The sequence below is a fragment of the Sceloporus occidentalis genome, unplaced genomic scaffold (assembly GCF_023333645.1).
Source record: "Sceloporus occidentalis isolate IW3139 unplaced genomic scaffold, rSceOcc1.0.p SCAF_5, whole genome shotgun sequence".
NCBI classification, from domain to species: domain Eukaryota; kingdom Metazoa; phylum Chordata; class Lepidosauria; order Squamata; family Phrynosomatidae; genus Sceloporus; species Sceloporus occidentalis.
Window position 1 is genome coordinate 59,220,507 of NW_028316985.1, and position 19,928 is coordinate 59,240,434.

Below are 19,928 nucleotides of genomic sequence, written 5' to 3' on the forward strand. Positions count from 1 at the left end.
GTTGTACCCCCAAAGTCTTCCATATAACCCAAATATACTATTTAAAAGATAATATAAATTAAACAGATTTATGTTATGGAACAGCAAAATGTACATTTTGAAGGAAATTGTTAATTTTTTGTCCTTTCTCTTTCTCATGAAGTGTCTCTCCACAGCATTATGAAAAATGATTGTACAATGTAATAGCTTATCTGTTTAATAGTGTGCTGTTACTATTCCATAAAAATAATACACCATATTCATGTTTTCTTATTTTGTATGGGCTTGGTTCATAACATTTATTACAGGAAAATAGAAAGAATCTCAGAGTCAGAATAATCTTGCTGCATAATGCTGTATTGCTAACAATATCTAACAATAACAAAATGAGTAGTCTTCCTTCTTATTGTGAAAATGAAATTGTATTATGAGAGTAGCACACACAGAGTCTTGCTTCAGGATTTCATGGATATTTAATCTAATTAAAGGCATGAGATAATGGGCAACAATCTTTTACACAACAGTAATTAGATTTCTGTGCATTGTGTCTGACGGAGGTAAAACTGTACTTCATATAAATATGGAACTTGGGTGGTCACGTCTTCATTACTGAAGAAAAATATATGATTTGCATAAAATTTGCAGACACACAAATCTGACTATTTACACAAATAGACACAATATGTCTTCACCACCATGGAGAAGACCACTGACCTAGTGATCTGTGTGTCGGTTTTCCAGGAACTACTACTTTGTGGGCAACAGATTGATCTTAGGCTAGCCACGTTTCAGATACAGGATATCTACAAATAGAGGACTGACTATTCTCTGATGATTTTTCAAATAGAGGGCTATGCTTTGCACTGTAAAGTAAGAGATAAGTCCACCCTGTATAGAAGATGTTCAGGTTTTTTTTTATGTCAAACTGCCTCGGATTGCTGTTATTATGATGTGCCAGCACAGTCAACTGTCATTGCCCTCTTCTGAGGCTGAGAGAGTGTGTATCCATGGTCACCCTGTGAGTTTCCATGGCTGAACAGGGATTCAACCCATTGACTCTCAAATCACTTCACCAAAATAGCTCTCACACTGCCTTTGCTATATGAGGTAAATACAACTGTTAAGGGTTAAAAGCTAACAAGAAATGTTTAGATGTGTGGTGAGCATGAGTAATCAGCAGCCAGAGGATGAAGCTGATGAGCTACAGCTGCTGAGCATAGCAGCTTGGAGTGTACAAGGTCATTCTACTGCCAGCGTGCAGGAAGTCTGTAAGATGAACATGTGTCTGTTTAGACAAGGGGACAGTTTTCTGGGTGGCACAGGAAACTGGTAACAGCCAGGAACAGAAGAGGCTGGGTTTTGAGGACTGCATGGCATTGTGTCTATATAAACTCAGGGACCTCCGGTAATTGGTGTTGGGTTTTTGTGAGAGGAGTGGATTGTGAGTTCTGTATAGTAAAAGTCACGTTGGATAATTGGTTTGCACTTGTAAATAAAGATAAGCACTTTCGGGTGTTTGGCTTGTCTGTTGTTAATCATCAGAAGCCTGGTGAGAAGCTGGACAATTCCTGGTGACCTGCATTCCATCATTTCTGGAAGACAACCATCCGCTGTTACCTTTGCTGAGGGCTGAGGACACGCTTCCAAGATATGTCAGATACTCTGCTATATCCTGACAACAACATCATGAGATAGCAGTCTAACTTTTAGATCCCTTCTTCATGTTTCCCTTTCATGCTCATTTTAGTGTATGTTCCTACACTAAAAATCCTGAAACATTGTAGCCTTTCCTCATAGATGAGCTACTTCAGCTCAGTGTTATTTTGGTTGTACTAGTCTGAACCAGCTCCACAATAATGAATTATTTCCATTGTCATATAACTATCATGGAGTTTTCAAAGACAGCTGTAGCCCAGTACCTTGTTCCCTATTATCAAGATTATGGGCTCCTTGGTAGTGTTTTGAGCTAAATCTTTTACTCTGTTGTACAAAAGTGTGAGGGTGGTTATTGTCACAAGGACAGATTTTAAAAATTATTTTCTCCTCCCCTCACAATCAGTGAATGGGGGAAATTATTTGTGTCAGCTGTAACTGTGGTGTAAAGTTTGGTACCTATTGTTTGGGTACATAGTTGTTTTCAGGTGAGTAGAAGGTAAAGGAAGTGGGGTAAGTGTACTTCTCTTCTGCATTGGTAATCCCCTGGCCCTCATCTTTACTCTATTCTGGCCATTCTACCAGTGCAGCAAATACACCAGAAAAGTTTATCCATAATATGTTGATGATCTGATAACATAGTAGGGCATTGCAGATATCCTCTAGCAGCTCAGCTGGTATATCTTCAGTATGGGTTCCAATAGATACCACAAATGGAATAAGATTTTTTTAAAAAATGTGTTGTGCAAAACCATAAGGTATTTTCTGACTTAATGAGAATTCCAGTGTGATGTGGGTTATACAGATGACTCACATCCAAAGAGCATTTGTATTCAGAATCAAGTATATTCCACACAAACACCCAGAGCCAGAAAGTACAAGCTGAAAATGAAACAAAATAGAATGTATGCTTTTTGCATTGAGGGCATTTCCTGACTCAAGTAAACCCCAGTGCCACCTCCTCAGGCAGAAATCTCTGTTTTCCCTGAGTAACCAGAGCATAGGACTGCTGCTTTTCTTTACCACAGTTTGTTGAAAAACATCAAAATGTTACATTGGCCGAGACAGAAAGTGCCCCAGTGGCAGAAATCAATAGTTTTGTTGGGGCATTTTTGTCCCAACTGTTTTATGTTCGTAGAGCAGGAAAAACCTATACATAACAGGTGATTGAAATGTGAACCATTGTGTACAACTGTGCAGGGGATGATGGCTACATTTAGATCTATGTGAATATTGCAGTAAAGCTCAATTCAAGGGGACTCAGATGTCTTGTTTTACCATGTGAAAGTTAAACTCCTAATAGGTAGGTGACTAACTTTCTTGGTCTTGGATAATATTGACACTGTGGTTGCTTCCCCCCCCCCTTAACTTTATTTTGATATATATGCATCTTTACATTAGTATATATGCTCTGTGTAAACACCAAGACTATTTATTGTTGCATTTTGAAAAATTGCTATTTCTATTTTTATTTTTATTTTTGAGTGCATATTCCTGGGCAGCTATTAGGCAACTATATGTAATAACTTTTAAATTAGTCCCCTATCACAACAATATTAAAAATTTAACCCAGTTTTCTTAGAGAAGAACATTTTGTTTAGCATTGGTTGATCTCTTAAACCTGCCTCCTTGTTCTGAGCATTGGCCGTCCATTTTTTCATTCATCAAATTGTACCGTAATTCAGTTTGTAAAAACAGGAAAATTCCCATACAGTTTAGTAGATTTTCTTTGGATAAAAGGAAATGACTGTAATTCTAGGGTGTTAGAGGTGATCATGTACCGTTAACATGCTTTGGATAACAGAGAGCACAGCCCAAAACATATGGGCCAAATAAGGCAGCTTCTGGGCTTCAGGGGCATGCCTTTTAGGTAATGCACACTCCCAAAGCAGCTAGAAGCCACTCGGAGACAGGCTAAAGCAGCCTGAAGCCACTGGCAAAAGGAGCAGATTTAATGTACTTATCCCAGCAGCCTGTTCAGGACTATGGCAGCGGCCCATTTTGGGAATGGGCTGTCCTGTTGCTGTGGTTCCAGAATGATTGGGGCTGAAATGGCCTCTGGCCATTCCTTTTGACCCCTCTATATAGTCAACCTTCATGTTTTAGCTTCTGAAATAAATACACTGCACTTTAACCCAGAGGGGGATAGACTTCAGACTTATGGAATTGTTGCTGCTGTTAATGTAGGTTTTAGTAACCCTAAGGTACACCAACCTGAACCACATACAAAATGGAAAGACTTACTGAACCTTGTGTGGCAAATACTGGGACAAGGACAGTCCTGTGTTTGGACAGAGTCAAATGGCAGCCTAAGGCAATTGCTTTGGGCCATCTCAAAGGCCCAAATAAAGGGTAGTAAATTGTTAGATATTTAATTAATTATTGTTGCTTTTATTGACAAAGAGGGGAGAGATGCTTGTGGGATTTTCTGCTTCAGGTGCCAAAATAAATTGGCTGGTCTTCTTACCAGCATAAACAAACCAACAAAAAATGCATTTAAGACTCTGCAGATCAGAGCTACTCACAGCCTAATTCGGTTGTAAAAATTGCAGTTGTTAAAAAACTAGAATCTGGAAAACCTTGTTGAACTCCCTTGTTGATCACCCAGACACCTCTCAGCAGATACTTCTTTGTGTACTACCTACTTCATTTTAAAGCATGAAGCAACAGCAGTGCCGTGCTCCCTGACTTAAAAAAACTTTCATTTTTGTAGCTGAACTGAGGATGGAATTCTCTTGTGAACTCTGAATGTCTAACTATATTAGCAGCAGGTGTGCAGCTGTCAATATTTACCTCAGAAATGTCACCTTTCAGTCTTCTTAAAAGGTGTATCAGCACTAGCTTTTGATCAATAAATTCCAGAGACATGAAAATACACGGTGAGACACCATGGCTGTGGCTGTTTCTTAACTTCACAGTGGTTGGTTAAATTTCTGTATTATATTTTCACTGCAAATGTACTGTAGCATTGTTGCCTTTTTCAGTTTTTAAATAAGGACAAGGAGATGGCACATCAGCTTGTGGGTCTGAGTGGCAACATAGCTGTTACTGGATAAGAGAGGTATTATATCTTTTTCTTGTATATTATAACTGTAATTGTTATATTTTTTGTCACAATTCCTAACACCAAGTAGAAGACTGAAGGGAATACACAGTTCTCCGATCTACTCTAACATGATATACTGTATGCCATCACTGGCATAGATGTCATTGCAATGTCATATAGAGCCAGGAAAATTTTGCCTGTCCTGTCCTGTCTGCAATAGAACACGTATCTGACATTGTGGAAGCATTCAGAAATCAGTTGGAAAATATTTCCCAATTCACTGCTGGCCACAAAGTTGCCTTAATTCGACAATAACTAAAATTGCTGTACAGATACCGGTGTGGAGTTGTGAAGATACAATTCATGTTGCTATTTGTTATTAGGTTATCTTGGACTTATGGCACTGATATGAATGAGAGAATTCCAGCGTCATCAACTGCTCTGCTCAGGTCTTTCAAACTCATGACTGACTTTCTTGATTGCGTTGATCCACTGGTTATGTAGCATTCTTTGTTCTATTCCCTTCCATTTTACCAAGTAAATCAGAAAGGTGAAGACAATTGTTTCATCCTCTTCTCTCCTTTTTGTCCTTTAATATATATTTTTTAAAATTAATAGAATCATAGTTTGAAGAGACCACAAGGGCCATCCAGTCCAAACCCCTACTATGTAGGAACATACAATCGAAGTTATAGTATTGTAGTGCATCAGTGCATTCATGAAATATTTAAATAGCAATTTTGTAGTGAAAAAGTATTTCACTATATCACTGAAGACTGATGTACTGTGACTCTAAAAAAAATAAATAACGTTTTTTATTAACACATATGGACACACCCCAAGTTAAGAAAGCATACCCACAGTTTAAAAAACCTACTAAGGATCCAAGACATTGGAATGTCCAGTAACAAATAATAATGGAATAGAGACCTATGACAAGGAATAGTGAATGTGAATGCAACAACAATTGGCAATACTGTACATGGCAAAAATTATGGAGCTATGCTGTGAAAGCTCATGTTTCTTTAGACCAGTCTGGAAGAACCCTATGAAAGACATAAGAAAAATAAAGTGATTTAGTGAAAGCAATAGAAGAAAATTGTAAGCAAAACTGGATGTCAGCTTGTTATTTATTCGGTTCCCCAGATTGTCCACAGGTCTTATTAGACTCTATACCAACTTCAAGATCGAAGACCAAACTGTCCAAAAATCTCAGTAAATCATAACCGGTTTGTGTTGAATGTTTAGTTTGGAAGTAAATTCTGGTTCTGTGAAAGTGTTTTCACTCTTTTGTAAAGAGGTGACTCAATATATAAATCTGAATTAGATTTAGCCTGTGAAAGTTTATGCCACAATTTATTTGCCTTCAAGGTGCCATAGCTGATTTTTGTTGTTGTTGTTGCTGCAACAAAAGGTATTCCCACTGAAATTACAGTAATTACAATATTTTGTTTTCCTGTTTCCCATTACATGAACATTCTGCTTTTTGAATTGAAATCTATGTTTATGAAATAACATTACTACTGTATAGTCTAAATTGTTTTCTTCTCTCTATCTGAATGAATATCTTGGTAATTATAACATTAATGTGCTTTATGTCAGTTGTATTAATTAATTAGAATTTTTATTGAAATCTGCTTTAAACTATATTTATAAAATAGGCATTGTTCTGTATTTTTTAGAAAACTGTAAAGCATTCAGTTAAGCTCTAGGACTCTTACGTACTGCCAAATTTCAGTTTTAGAGAAAATAAGATAGCTGGCTTAAAGCCCAGAATTTGCCAATTAATTGTATTAAATGAAGAATCTCAAAAATAATTCTTTCTAATACATCATAGAGCAAGTACTCAGCACAGTCTACTTTGTTTGAAACAAAGCTGTGTGGAAACTCCTACAATCTTGTGTCTAGTGTCGAAGAGCCACTTATATGAAAAATGAAATAATTCCGTTAAAATAGCTTGTAAATTATATTTTCATTTTATATGGTATGTATGTAATGACAAATGCAAATTTTAGTTGAAATTGCCAGTCATCTTAATAATCTCAGCCAATGTATTTTGTTCATACATTGCAATTATAAGATGCGGAGATCTGCAAAATCATTGAGAAATCTGAAAGAGGAGCAAATTATTATCAATTTGCAACAGAAATAAGGAGTTCCAAGACAACCATTAAAGTAATATGTTTGCTGCAGAACTGTAAGACTGCAAATACAGGGTTGAGAGTGGCATGGGATTCAAGCTAGGTAGAATGACATGTATTGGCATTTCAAGTTAGAAAGGAAAATTCCACCAGATAAAATTTCTCCAGTTACTGCAACACTATAATGGAAGACTGAAATAACTCTTTTAGCTCACATCTTGACCATAGATCATAACAAGACAACAACAAATTTATTGAATAAGTTACACTTTGTTTATCCCTCAAACAGAAATCCATAACATACGACCTAAATCCAGCTGCTCATAGTCCCCAACTTTCAATGGACACTTATGTAAATCTCAGTGATTCAGCATATCTACTCTGGCTAGGACTAGCAATTGCTTTAGGCCCATATCATTTCCTCAGACAACAGTTTGATAAATATCGCAGCAATTTGCATACCCTCCTACATTGGATTTTGTGAAACTTCTAGTAAGATAAATTTGTTCATTGCTTTTACAGAAGTGGGGCCAATGGATAGATAGTAAGGAGTGACCTATTTTCACTTGTTCTTCACAGATGGAATTACAAAAGTTAAGACAAATATATCTCTATTTTCTCAGCAATATTGCTGAAGGTTTTCACCACTATAACATGGTGGCTAAGAGACTGAAAAGAATTGGTGTTTTTGCATAAGATCTCACCTCTCCCAATAATGAATTTCAGGCTCCCATCTACAAAATAAGGATACCCCTCATCATCTTTCTCATAGATTTGCTATAAAAATGAGATCATAATGAGCTGGTGCAAGAGATCAGTCAGCATTAGATGCTACCTGAGTTAAAATTAGCAATAAAGGCTAGTCTCTTCTGTTATGTCTATCCAGATTATTTTTAAATTATGTTTTTAAAGTATTTTTATATGGATTTTGATATATACTGGCCACAGAATGACTGCCCCTCACATCATGTATTAGCCCACCGCTCTGTCCTCGTTATATTTTTTTATTGTGCTTTTGATAGATATTTTAATTGTAACATATTTAATCCTGTTTTAAGAGGGGGAATTTGGGACATAATGTTGTGAATGTGGATATTTTAATATGTTGTGAGCCGCTTTGATTATCTCGTCACAGAAAAGCGGGATAAACATAAAAGTTTTATTATTTTTATTTTTTATTTATATGCTCATTTAACTGATGTTATGTGTTGTGTTAATCTGTTGTTTGCTGCCTTGAACCAAATCATTGTGTGCGAGCATGCTAATGGTGCCCTTCATATGGCGCAAAAAGAACTTGCCAGGAGCTGGTTCTTTTAAGGCCTTGTGGAGGCCGCCCCTTTCTCCCAATCTGTACAGCCACCAAGTCTGTTCTCTCACACCTGGGCTATGGTGGGATTTTGCTCCATGCCAATTGTCTTAGACGTCCTTTCTGAAAGAGCCTTGTTTTCAGAATATGTTGCTTCAATGCCTCTGCCTATTCTGCCACACATTCTACATTTTTTTCTGAGATGAGGTATAGCTCAAAATGTAGTAAGTGGACTAGCAAATGTGAGACCATGTTTAAAATTAAATACATTCAACGAGCTATTATTTTCATAAGATAATGAAAGGTTTTTAAAAGCCACTTTGGAAAGGAGAGTAAAATCTCGAAGACATATATTGAAATAATTGTGGAACCCTTATGGCTTTCTTTTCACATCTTCACTTTTTGTCTGATGATAATTCCTTCTCTCCAATTTTATAAGTATTAAAGTTGCATACCATATAAATGCCTTCTCAGTCTTTAAGGTAGATGAGGAATGGGCAACTGTTATATTTTAACTCCTATCATCCCCTACCACCGTGTTTGGTATGGCTGATAGGACCAAACCATGGTGTACATTTCTGGGTCAGATGTACTATACTATGCTATGTCTATGTGTTCCTTGCACAGACAGTTTAATTTGCATTCTCTTTGCTTCATTTCAGAGTGAATGTCTCTATCTCTATTATTATTTCATTTAAACAATCTTTTTCCCTTTTAAAGCACTATGCTTCATAGACATGGAGCAAAAATATTCTCATGATTAGTGCCACAATTGCTACCTTGCCTAGTAGTTTTGCTTTGATAATACATGATCTGTTGAGGTCTTTATCCTTTCCCTCTCTATTTGAATATATCAGCTTTGTGGCTATTTTGATATGACCTTATAGTTAGATTTCAATAGAATACTATCACAGTTATGTGATAGTAGAAAGTCTTCTGCTTTTGTGCCTATAATTTAATATCTTCTAGATTTGTCAGGCTATAATACAACTGAGTAAAATGTGTAAGAAGTCAACCTCCCCCCCTTTCATTTTATTTTGCTAAGGATGGTAATGACACCCCATGTAAAGTGGGGGAAACAGAGATTTATTAACTACAACAGATATGGGACTTCTTTTTGTTTATACTAAGTAAAGGAAAGTGGAGGCTAATAGCTTCTTTGTGACTGAGGTGATGAATCCACTCTGGTTTTAAAGAAGCCAAACACATTGCTGGACGTATTTTGTTTATTCCCAAAAGGGCAGCTTTGGTTCAGGACCTTGAGTAGATTGTGGCACATGGTCTGTGTCACAAACTGGTCTTGGTTTTATTTTGCAGAGAGAGTGGAGCTTCTCCATCTTTTGTTTCCGATTATGTAATCTTTGCTACCCAACCCCAGAATAATGAGACCAGACACTGGAATGGGATAAAACAGGGCCATTTATTGAACTATTTGTTAAATTATTAATGGAACTGCAACTAATTTCTAACATCAACCAAGTGTGGGAGAAGCGTCATCTGGTGTTTTTACCCAAACCACCTCTGCAACTTATCTCGAAGATAATACCTGAGCCCTCAATGACAACCCAAAAGCTGGGTTATTCGCTGGCTGGCCCACATCAGAAAGTCTTACCAGAAAGCCCCCCCATCCCAGTCCGCGAAGATTAAAGATGGGGTTTATCTTTCAAGCCAGACTTAAGGACAATTTCTTTTTGCCAGCCCCCAGGTCGCAAGGCCTAAAGAGATGGTTCCAGAAATGTCCCTTCCACCCAAACGGTGTCCAAGGTGCTCGCTGAAATATAATCAAAATATTTATGCCAGAGTTAGTTAATTATACAAACCCAATTAGAATTCAAACATTTAAGCTAAATTACATATTATTAAGACTCCACCCGAGCCAGTTTCCCATATGCCACTGGAAATAGTATGAGGCAGGCAAAAAACCCATGGAAAAGGAGGGAAATTCCTACCCGGCCCCTAGATGACCAAGAAAACCTCATACTGTACCAGTTCCAGGTGGGTGGGTTGATTTCTTCTTAGCAATGAGGCCATGGGGGTGGTTGGCAAAGCTTTGCCTCCGACCATGCCCCCAAAGTCTTGCACCATGACATTGCTGGCATGGCATGATTTTTTAAAGTCACTATCTCATCCTAGGGGAGGGCAGCAAACAGCTCATCCCCACTCCAACTCCTCCGTTGTGGAGCGAGGGGGGGGGCGGGGATGGCCATTGATTTATGTACGTATATCAGCCATCAGGTTATGTTCATATTTAGAGTCACCTCTTTGGTTGCTTGAAGAATGTGTTTGCCATGAACAAAATGCTGGCCTGGTAAAATTCAATCAATTATTCTCCTGCTTCATTTGTTCATTGTAGGCCATATTTTCCTATAATCTTTGATTCTACTCTATTTCCTATTTTTGCATCACAGTTGCCATTGATTAACAATACCTTGTGTTTTGGTGTGTAATCAATTGCTTCCTGGACTCCAGCATACAGTTTCAATCTTTTCCCCCCCGCCACTGTAGTTGGAACATAAACTTGGATTATGGTTGTGCTAATGGACTTTCTATGATGTTTTATTGATATTATTTGGTTAGACTGTGCAATACAGCTTTCAACTGCTTTTGCTACATCTCTTCTCACTAATGCTACCTCATTACTTCTTAGATTTTCATTTCCTTTCTTAGATTTTCAATTGTAGTGAAACACTTTAATTATCTGTCCCCAAATGTCCCATTCCTTACCACTTTCTTACTTGCTCCAAGAACTGCAGCATTTATACATTCATTTCTTCTTTCACTATATCATGCTTCTCACATTCCATGTTCTTATAATATGTATTGCACAGCTTTGGGCTTTTTTGTTACTTCTGAGCACATCAACAGTGGAGTGTCCTTTTGGATCAAGTCCAGTCACATCATTAACATCAGCACTACTTGTAATTGTCCTCTGGGGTACCCAAGTAGCTTGTTGAGGAACTTCCCGAAAGTAAAAAGTGTTGTTTTTGTCCCCTTTACATTTGCTTTATTTTCACATTATTTCTGTTTTGCCAAAACGTCGTGTGAAAAACTTCCCGCATTTCCCATTTTTTTATCGTTTAAATCTACTTTAAATCCCATTTCTCAGAAGGATTCCTCTAGTGTCATAAGGTCCATAGTATTTTCACTGTAAAAGACACTAAAATGGGTTTACTGTGCCTCCTTCTGTGCAATATTAACAAGTGTTGGCGATGGTGCCACTGCCATCATCTCTGAGAGATCCTCTGCCAATGTCCATCCACCTTGATTCCTTCAGGCAAAGGCGGGATATAAATAATAATAATAATAATAATAATAATAATAATAATAATAATAATAATAATAATTTCCTCCCCACTCAAAACTGCTGCATCCCAGTAGCTTTTTGGCACCTTTATTCTGGTTGTCCAGCAAAAGCCTGTCTGGCATGGGAGAGCCTACTAGCAGCACTGCTGCTGTCAGCGTGGTCTCTTGTCTCACAGGAACATTCAATCCCACCACCATGGAAAGACTTGGAAAATATCCCAGGATCATGTGTGATCTGCTACTAAAACTACATCTCTCCCTGATAAGAAGTTCTCTAACTCAGATTACCAGCCAAAGTTTTTATTCCCAGTGACATTGTAGGGCTACTTAAATATATAATATCCAAGATCTATTTTTAGAATTTATAGGAATCTGATAAACAGAAACACAAGCTTATAGTAAGGTTTTTCACACAAGTGTGTTGAGTGTGCTGTTACTGTGTATATCGTTCTTTACAGGGGAACATAAACAGAAGAGCCAGTGGTTCTCCCAGGTAGTTTACAGTCTAAATTTTGACAGTGGTAAAGATGGAAGCATAGCAGAGTGACTGTGATATTAACAAATGTAGAGGCTGAAGTTTGGTTAATTGTGAGGGCAGTTCTGCTTTAATGGTCCAAATGGAGCTTTTGGAGCTTCCTACCATAGAGATAATCATCCCAAATGACTCCTGGAGCTTTTCATGCTAATTTTAGATTGGATTTTGTTATCCAGTTTATAGGGAACATGAAAAAAGGATACAGTAGGTGTGGTTCAAGCACTTTTCTTCCTATATAGCTTTTAAAACAATGGTCCTGACCCACTGATTACATCTACTTAAAGGATATATTTATGGAAAATAAATTGGATCAACACTATACTGTACAATATTTTCTAGATTTACAGTCCTAAATCTGATTGCTAGTCCCAATTAGAATTGACTCATTGGCTCAGTGGAATTTACATAAATGTTAACTTACCATTCAGCAGTTTATTCAGGGGGTCTGCTCTAACTGGGGCCAGCAGTTGTGTGAGTTCAGAAACAAATTTCACTGACTTTAGTGGGAAAGTACTCAGAAGTGTACGTCGGACTGTAGTTTAGATGAAAAACTAGGAACTATTCATATGGTAGATGCTGTTTTGTACTGTAACACACAGCTCTGGATTGTGGTAAGTGTTTTTTTTTGGGGGGGGGGGGAACTAACCATGTAGTTCAAAGCCAACGATGGGTGAGAGCAAAGGGCAGAAATTCCTTGCTGGTTTATTAGTTGCAATGTCTCAACACAGGCAATCCTGTAATTTATTATTAACTATCTAGATATGCTCACACTGGAGAGTATGTCCTATGGCAGTTATGGGTAGTTTATCCTACAATAGGTTTTGTATGCCCTGGAACAAGTTATAGGAGATAAAGGCTATGGGGAGACAGTAGGTGGTGCTGTAGAACTGTTGTTGCCAGTCATTATATTCATTTTCCCACTATAATGCCTTTTAAAATAGAATGAAGTGGGGGAGGCAGGGGGTGTTTTTTTATGCTTAAGACTACTTACTAGCCACATATCTACTGCAATAGATGTGTATACTTGTTAGTAGTACCTACTAGTGTCTGTAGTACAGAGTAGTACATCCCACAATTGAGCAGGTTTTGAGCTATCATTTCCCTACAGCCTTTGACTTGTATTGATCAAGGACTGAGATGTGGGTTCCTTTTACCCTGCAGATGTTACAGGAATACAACTCCCACCAGACCCAGCTAACACGTGAAAGGGTTGTGGATGGTGGGTGTTATAATCTAGTAAACATATAGAGGGCCATAGGCTCCCTACCCTTATAGGGGAGGGCAATGAAATGAGAGATTAAAAGGGCATTACAGTGGACCCTTGTTATACACTGGGGTTTGGTTCCAAGATCCCTTGTGGATAACAAAATCCTTAGATGCTCAAGTCCCATTAAATATAATGACATAGCAAAATGGTATCCCTTATAAAAATTAGAAAATCAAGGATTGATATTTGAAATTTATACTTTTTAAAAACATTTTCAAACAGTGTATGCTTGAATCTGTGTATTAAAAAATCCGTGTATAAGAAGGGCTGACTGTATTAGGCTTTTCCATGAATAGCATTTATTTTCTTGCTATATTGTTGGTATAGTTTTCAAGCGTTGTTGTTGTGTGCCTTCAAATCAATTCTGGCTTGTGGTGACCCTAATACAGTGGGCCCTCTCCTTATGCAGGGGTTCCGTTCCAGATCCCCCCGTGTAAGGGAAAATCTGCCTATGCTCAAGCTCCATAGGAAATAATGGGGCGCGTGCATGTGGTGAAGTGGTGTGTGTGTGCTACGGGCACGTGTGCCATTGTTTCCTTCCCCAAGTGGCTTCCATGTAAGCTGGAAGCTGCATAAAAGTGTCTGTGCATGGCATGGGCGCACTGTATTGGGGTTTCTTGGCAAGATTTGATCAGAGGAGGTTTGCAAGTGCCTTCCTCTGAGACTGAGAGAGGATGACTTGTCCAAATCCACCCAATGCGTTTCTGTCACTAAGTAGGGATTGCAGTCCTGGTCTTCCAGAGTCCTAGTCTATCACTCAAACTACCACTTCATATTGACTCCCATTGTCAAGCTACAAATGCCTCATTTGGATTAATGCCTTGATAGATTGTAAGCCTGAGGGCAGGGAACCGTCTAACTAAAAGATTGTATGTACAGCGCTGTGTAAATTTACAGCGCTTTATAAATAAAGGTTAATAAGGTTAATAATAGTAGAGGAATAAACTCCCTTTGTTCTTCAGAAATTGTTGTTCATCCAGTTCAGTACATGGTCAACCAATATTGCAGTGTTTCTCTTAATGTTCAGTAGTATTTCAGTCATCCCCTTCCACTTGGAAGCAACTCAGAACCAGTAGCCTCCCTGGGAAGGCACGGGGAGTGTGGGCTGCACTGGGTGACACCCCAGAAGTGGGGAGGGTGACACCGCAGAAGAGGGAGGTGGCACCTGGTCAGCCCCCCACCCCATGAAGGTACTCCTTAGGCCCGTGTGGGTGCTGCTCTGGGCCTTGGAGGCCCAGGTAGGCAGGAGGCGGCTGTTTCCCAGCTGTGCCTCTGCTTTTCCACCCCACGTGGCTGTTTCCATAGGCTTCAGGGGGGGGGGCTCTGGGCCTTAGGGGAGAGGTGTCTATTATGGGAGGCGGGCCGGCAGGCAGGCAGCCACTTTCCCACCACACATGGTGTTTCTCCTGGCTGTTTCCATGGATCTTGGGGGGGGGGGGAGGTCTCATGTCCTTGGGGGTAGAGGTCTCTGGCCCAGGTGGGCGGTGACCAGCTGTTTCCCTGGCTGTATGGCCATTTCCCACCCTGCACGGCACTTCCCCAGCTGCATGGCCACTTCTCCTGGCCTTGTGGCCATTTCCACAGGCCTCAGGGGGGTCTCCTGTCCTTGGGGAAAGGGTCTCCACCCAGGCAGGCTGTTTTCATGTGATCCCTCTCCCGGAAGTCCAACCTGGAAGCCCAGTCCCCCAGAAGCCCCCCCTCCCCACATCAGGTGACACTCTGGGTGGGTACAGCACTATTTAGAACTGTGCTTTACAACCAAATTTTGATAGCAAACCACACAGCTTGGTCTTGGGTGCTTTGTGGAATCACGAAAGGGAGGTTGTGATGCATGTGGACCATGAGATGTACTTTCCCCACTCTTCGCTGAAGCCAATAAAATGAATTTGATTTAATTCTTTGCAATGGAAAGGGTACTAACATCCTGCTCCTAGTGCTGCATGGCTGAATGTCTGCCAGCAACCATGGAAATGTATTTTAACTAATTTTATCAAGTTATGAGAAAATAATGGTGATGAATTCAATATATTCTGATTTTTTTATTTTGCATATTTTCTTTTCTCCTCCCTAGGATGAATAAAAGATACTTACAGAAAGCAACAAAAGGAAAACTGCTAATAATAATATTTGTTGTAACACTGTGGGGAAAAATAGCATCTGGGGCAAACCACCACAAAGGTAAGAAACTGCACTGCATTATGCCATGTTATAATTCTGATGTGGCATCTGTCTGCAAAATCTTTAAGACAAAGTGATCTAACAACAACAATAATAAAAAAAAACTAAAGAATTTTTATTTGTTCATAAGCTTCTTGCAAATTGGTTGGTATGGCAACCAGTTGAGAAAAGTTTTCTGTAAGTGATACTACTTCAATTTTCCACAAATTATCTCTGAAAAGATGTTATACCCACACTGTTTAATGATTTTTTATCACCATATTTTCTGTTTTGTTATCTGAGGATGATAAACTTGAGAAATTGTCTAAGCATATAATAAAGTGGCTTCTTTCATAAAAAGCAATTTGTCAAAGGGTACATGGAAATGCTATAAATCAGTAAGCCCCATAAAAACAATCTTCAGTACCATGTGGTTCTACTGTAGCATTTCAATTATCTGTACAAACTAGGGATGGGTAACAATTCTGTTGTTTCATCTTTTGATAAGAACTTTACAAGATTCTAGAATATCTTTATAAATTCAGGGGAAAGACCTCAGTATTTAAAATAATTGAAACCTGGGGTTAGGGAGGGGAAGTAATACTGACAGATTGTTCTTCAAGGCAGAGGGCTTAGCCTTTGAAAATCTGGCTTTGAATTTCTGTGTACCATATAGGTCTGACATGACCTGTGAATAAATCAAGGGTAAATCTTAGGCAGATTACTAGGTTGGAGGAGAGCCTGCCCTTTCTTCTCTCAACATAGGGTTGGAGGAGAAGCTTGAAGGGAGAAAGAGCCCACCCTTTCTCCTTCTTTTAGCCCAGGGTCAGAGCCCTCCCTTCTTTCTTCTCTCTAGCCCAGTTGTCCCCACATTGACCTGTGTATACATCAACCTAAGGTTTTGGGATCAAATTTTGAGCATAAATTTCTCGACTTATAGTGGAGTATCTCTGTGTTTCTGGTGCTGAACAAGGGCTGTACTTCTCTCCCCCCCCCCACCCTTTGATATAGGCTCCTACAGGCTCCATGGCAGGTGGGTATATCATGAACTGCTCCATACAGGAATAGCTGTACCAGCCAAATTTGCCCAGCACAGATGGTTAAGAATCTTTGAAGTTTTAATTCATTCTTCTTAAATAAGAAGTTGCTAAAATCCACATATTTACCTGTACATTTGATATCAGGAATGAGAGATGTAGCGTGCTTCTATACTATAGAAAAAAGGCAGTTTGACATCACTTTGAGTTTTGTATCTCCATCCTGTGGAATCCTGGGAATTATAGTTTTGCAAGGTCTTTAGCTGTCTCTGTCAAAGAGTGCTGATGTTTCACAATACACAGTCAAGGTTGTGAAGACCAAGTCCCAGGATACTGTAGGATGGAACCATGGCAGTTAAAGTGGTGTCAAATTGCATCCCATTAAAAATGGGAGAAAGTGAAATGAACAGATTTCACTCATTCCAAATGCAGTTAGTATGTTGAAAGAAATAATATGTATTCTGATTTTTTTTTTCTTGTTAAGATCTAAGAGACTTTTCTTCTCTGGTATCTCTAGTATCTTATCTTGTATCTTTCCCCTTTGTTGTAGTTCACTCCTCAACTGGTTACTGTAGATTTATACTTAATATTTGACAATGCCTATTCTAGAGGGAGTAATTCTCTTCCTTTTCTTACTTTATGGCCAGGGAGCCCACTCCAGGGACCAGTATCCCTTGATCTATGGATTGATAGGAGCGAACTGTGTAATCTTCAAAAGCACCTAGAGTACTAGTGATGTTTTTTTTCTTTACACCGCATTTTAAAAATTGTATTTCTCACTTTCTGATGTCAGTATGTTTTCAGATTTGAGGTTTGAAAATGCTATCAGATGAACCACAGAAATTTAATTAACATTACTACTAATAAAAGGGGAAGGAGCATTTGGCACCAAGAAAGGCCAAACTAGATGAGACATGGAAAATCCATTATTGGATTTTTCTGTTCCCTTTTCTGCCTTAAAAATAATTGTGAGCAGGGGGAAGGCTGAGAAAAGGCAATTTCAATTAAGCTTTTATTGTTAGGGAATGTGGTCTTGTATTCTACACATACTCCAACAATGTTTTCCTGATTTAGCCACCAGCTCTTGGGACAGCAACATGAACCACTGCAGAACACACACACACACACACACACACACACACACACACACACACACCACTGTATCCTCAATTCAAATTGGGTCTTCCTATGGCCACTTTGAAGAAAGAAAGCACATTCTGGGAAATCTCATCATGGATCTCTTTTATTTTATCTGGCTGGGCTTGGAATTATTATCGTTCCATTAGAATCCCTGGGTCTCACAGACTGTTGTATAATGTTATTGTCAGGTTAAAGATAACCTTCTACCAATAAACCTCTGTGGAACTCTTCCAATCAGTTTAAAGGTATTTTGTATTGTAGATATTATAATCAAATTCCCTTCTCTCCGATAATTATAATGAACTTGAACTTGCATTTCAGCTCCTTTTAAAGACTGAAGTTTTTTAAAAAAACAAGAACAGAGTGAGTTCACCACTGGGCACAAATACTATGAGATACCCAGCAGAAACATGTGTCACTTTTAGGGTTGCCAGCTTTTTACTAGTACACTGTACAAACATTTGCTAGGCCAAGCTTTTCTTTCAGCTTTATATTGTTTGTTAGGAAAACCTTTTGTTGCTAAATTTCTGCATATCAGGCTGCTCTTAAACATTTTTGCAGAGCTAATACAAAGTTGACAACCAAAGAGTCCCTGGAGAAGAATAGATGGCTCTTTCAATGTGGCTGTGATGACAGATTAGGCCTTCCCCCATCCTGCTAGCTTCTTCCATATTAAAGTGCTACCTGGTTCGTACTATTGTGGATTAGAGATAAAACCAAACAGACGAGGAGGAAAGGATTCACTAAATATGGCATGAGCACTTGATTGGTACACTCTCATATACTGGACAAGTTGCACACATGTCAAAATATCCTTGCATTAAAAGGCTGTGTGTTTTGTGACAACCTGTACGTTGGTGAATGTAATAAGCTAGCTCATGATATGTTCAAAGGTATAGCTGTGTTAGTCTGTAGAATCAGTATGTGGAAAGATCTTGTAGCAGCTTTGAGACTAACTGAAAGAAAGAAATTGGCAGCATGAACTTTCATAAACTTCAGTCTACTTCCTCAGACTGAAGTTTACGAAAGTTCATGCTGCCAATTTCTTTCTTTCAGTTAGTCTCAAAGCTGATACAAGAGCTCATTATATGTTCAGTATGTGTTGGATCTTTACACTAGTGACTAGTGTGACTGATGCAGCACTGGATACCATGACTAAAATTCAGCAATAGCTAAGGAAAATCTATGATTCCTATAGGTGTCAGGGTCTCTATAAACAACTTGTAAGAAAAACAAGAACATATATAATTTCTTTCTATAATCCTACATTATTTTTAATATAGCCAAGAGCTCTGGGTCACAGCTCCAAGTATTCCCATGGCAGTAGTCAACAACAGATTCTTAGTTGTCAGTTACGTGGAGGCATATATAACATCAATTTTTCCATGTAGTGATGGAAATAACCAAGCAATTATTACCCTCAAGGAAACCTCATGTTGAGATAAACACTAGTTTTAGAATATGAAAATATAAATTGCCCCATATGCAGTTTTTCTAAACAAACAGTCTAGGATTGTAAAATGTATATAATAACTGCCCAATTTACAACTGTGTTGAGCTTCTACAACTGCTTAAAAGTAGACAGAAATTACATTTCAGCTAACAGCTTTGGCCACATAATTAGAATATATTACCAAGATGTACTGTTGAACAAAATTGGAACTGGAGTTACAGTTGTTTTTCTGATTTTCTCATCTTGTTGACTTGATAGCAACTAATGTGTTAGTATATTGCTACATGACATCATTACAGGATATAGCTGTCGTAGAAAATGCTTTTCTGTAGAAGATAAATGTAAGAAATGCTAATTTTTACTAGTTGTGCTTTTTCATTTTAAGTTTTTTTTAAAAAAAACAGCATGAATGAATAGTATACCTTGATTCACCCTGTCATTTCAACATAAAGGTAAAGGTAGTCCCTTGACATTAATATCTAGTCGTAACTGATTGTAGGGGCGGTGCTCGTCACTGTTTCTATACTGAAGAGCTGGTGTTGTCCGAGTACTACTCTGGTGGTCACATGGCCAGCATGATTGCACCGAATGCTGTTACCTTCCCACTGAGAAGTAGTACCTATCTATCTACTTGCATTTGAAAGCCTTCGAACTGCTAGATTGGCAGAAGCTGGGACTAGTGCTAGGAGCTCACCTCATCGTGCAGCACCTGGGCCTCGAACTACCAACCTTCCAATCATCAGAACTGGCAGATAAAGTCCACAGTATTCTTAGCATTCTTGTCTAGCATCACAACTCAAATGAGTGTTTGTATATACAGTTGTCCCTTCATTTGTGCGGACTTTGAATCTGTGTCTGCTTACTTGCAAGGGGCAAATAGAGGGACTTAAAATGGGGCGTGCCACTATTCA

General features: G+C 38.6%; 1 protein-coding gene across 4 annotated transcripts in view; it reads left to right on the forward strand.

The window, feature by feature from the left end:
- TAFA2 (TAFA chemokine like family member 2) overlaps positions 1 to 19,928 on the forward strand; it is a 148,185-nt gene that overhangs the window by 79,657 nt on the left and 48,600 nt on the right. For all 4 annotated transcript variants that reach the window (XR_016281236.1, XR_016281235.1, XR_016281234.1 and 1 more), the window contains exon 2: positions 15,302 to 15,408. Coding sequence is in view for 1 of the 4 variants with exons in the window: in XM_089524230.1 (XP_089380356.1) it covers positions 15,303 to 15,408 (106 nt within the window). In the remaining 3 variants the exon portion in view is untranslated. The remainder of the gene's footprint in view (positions 1 to 15,301; positions 15,409 to 19,928) is intronic.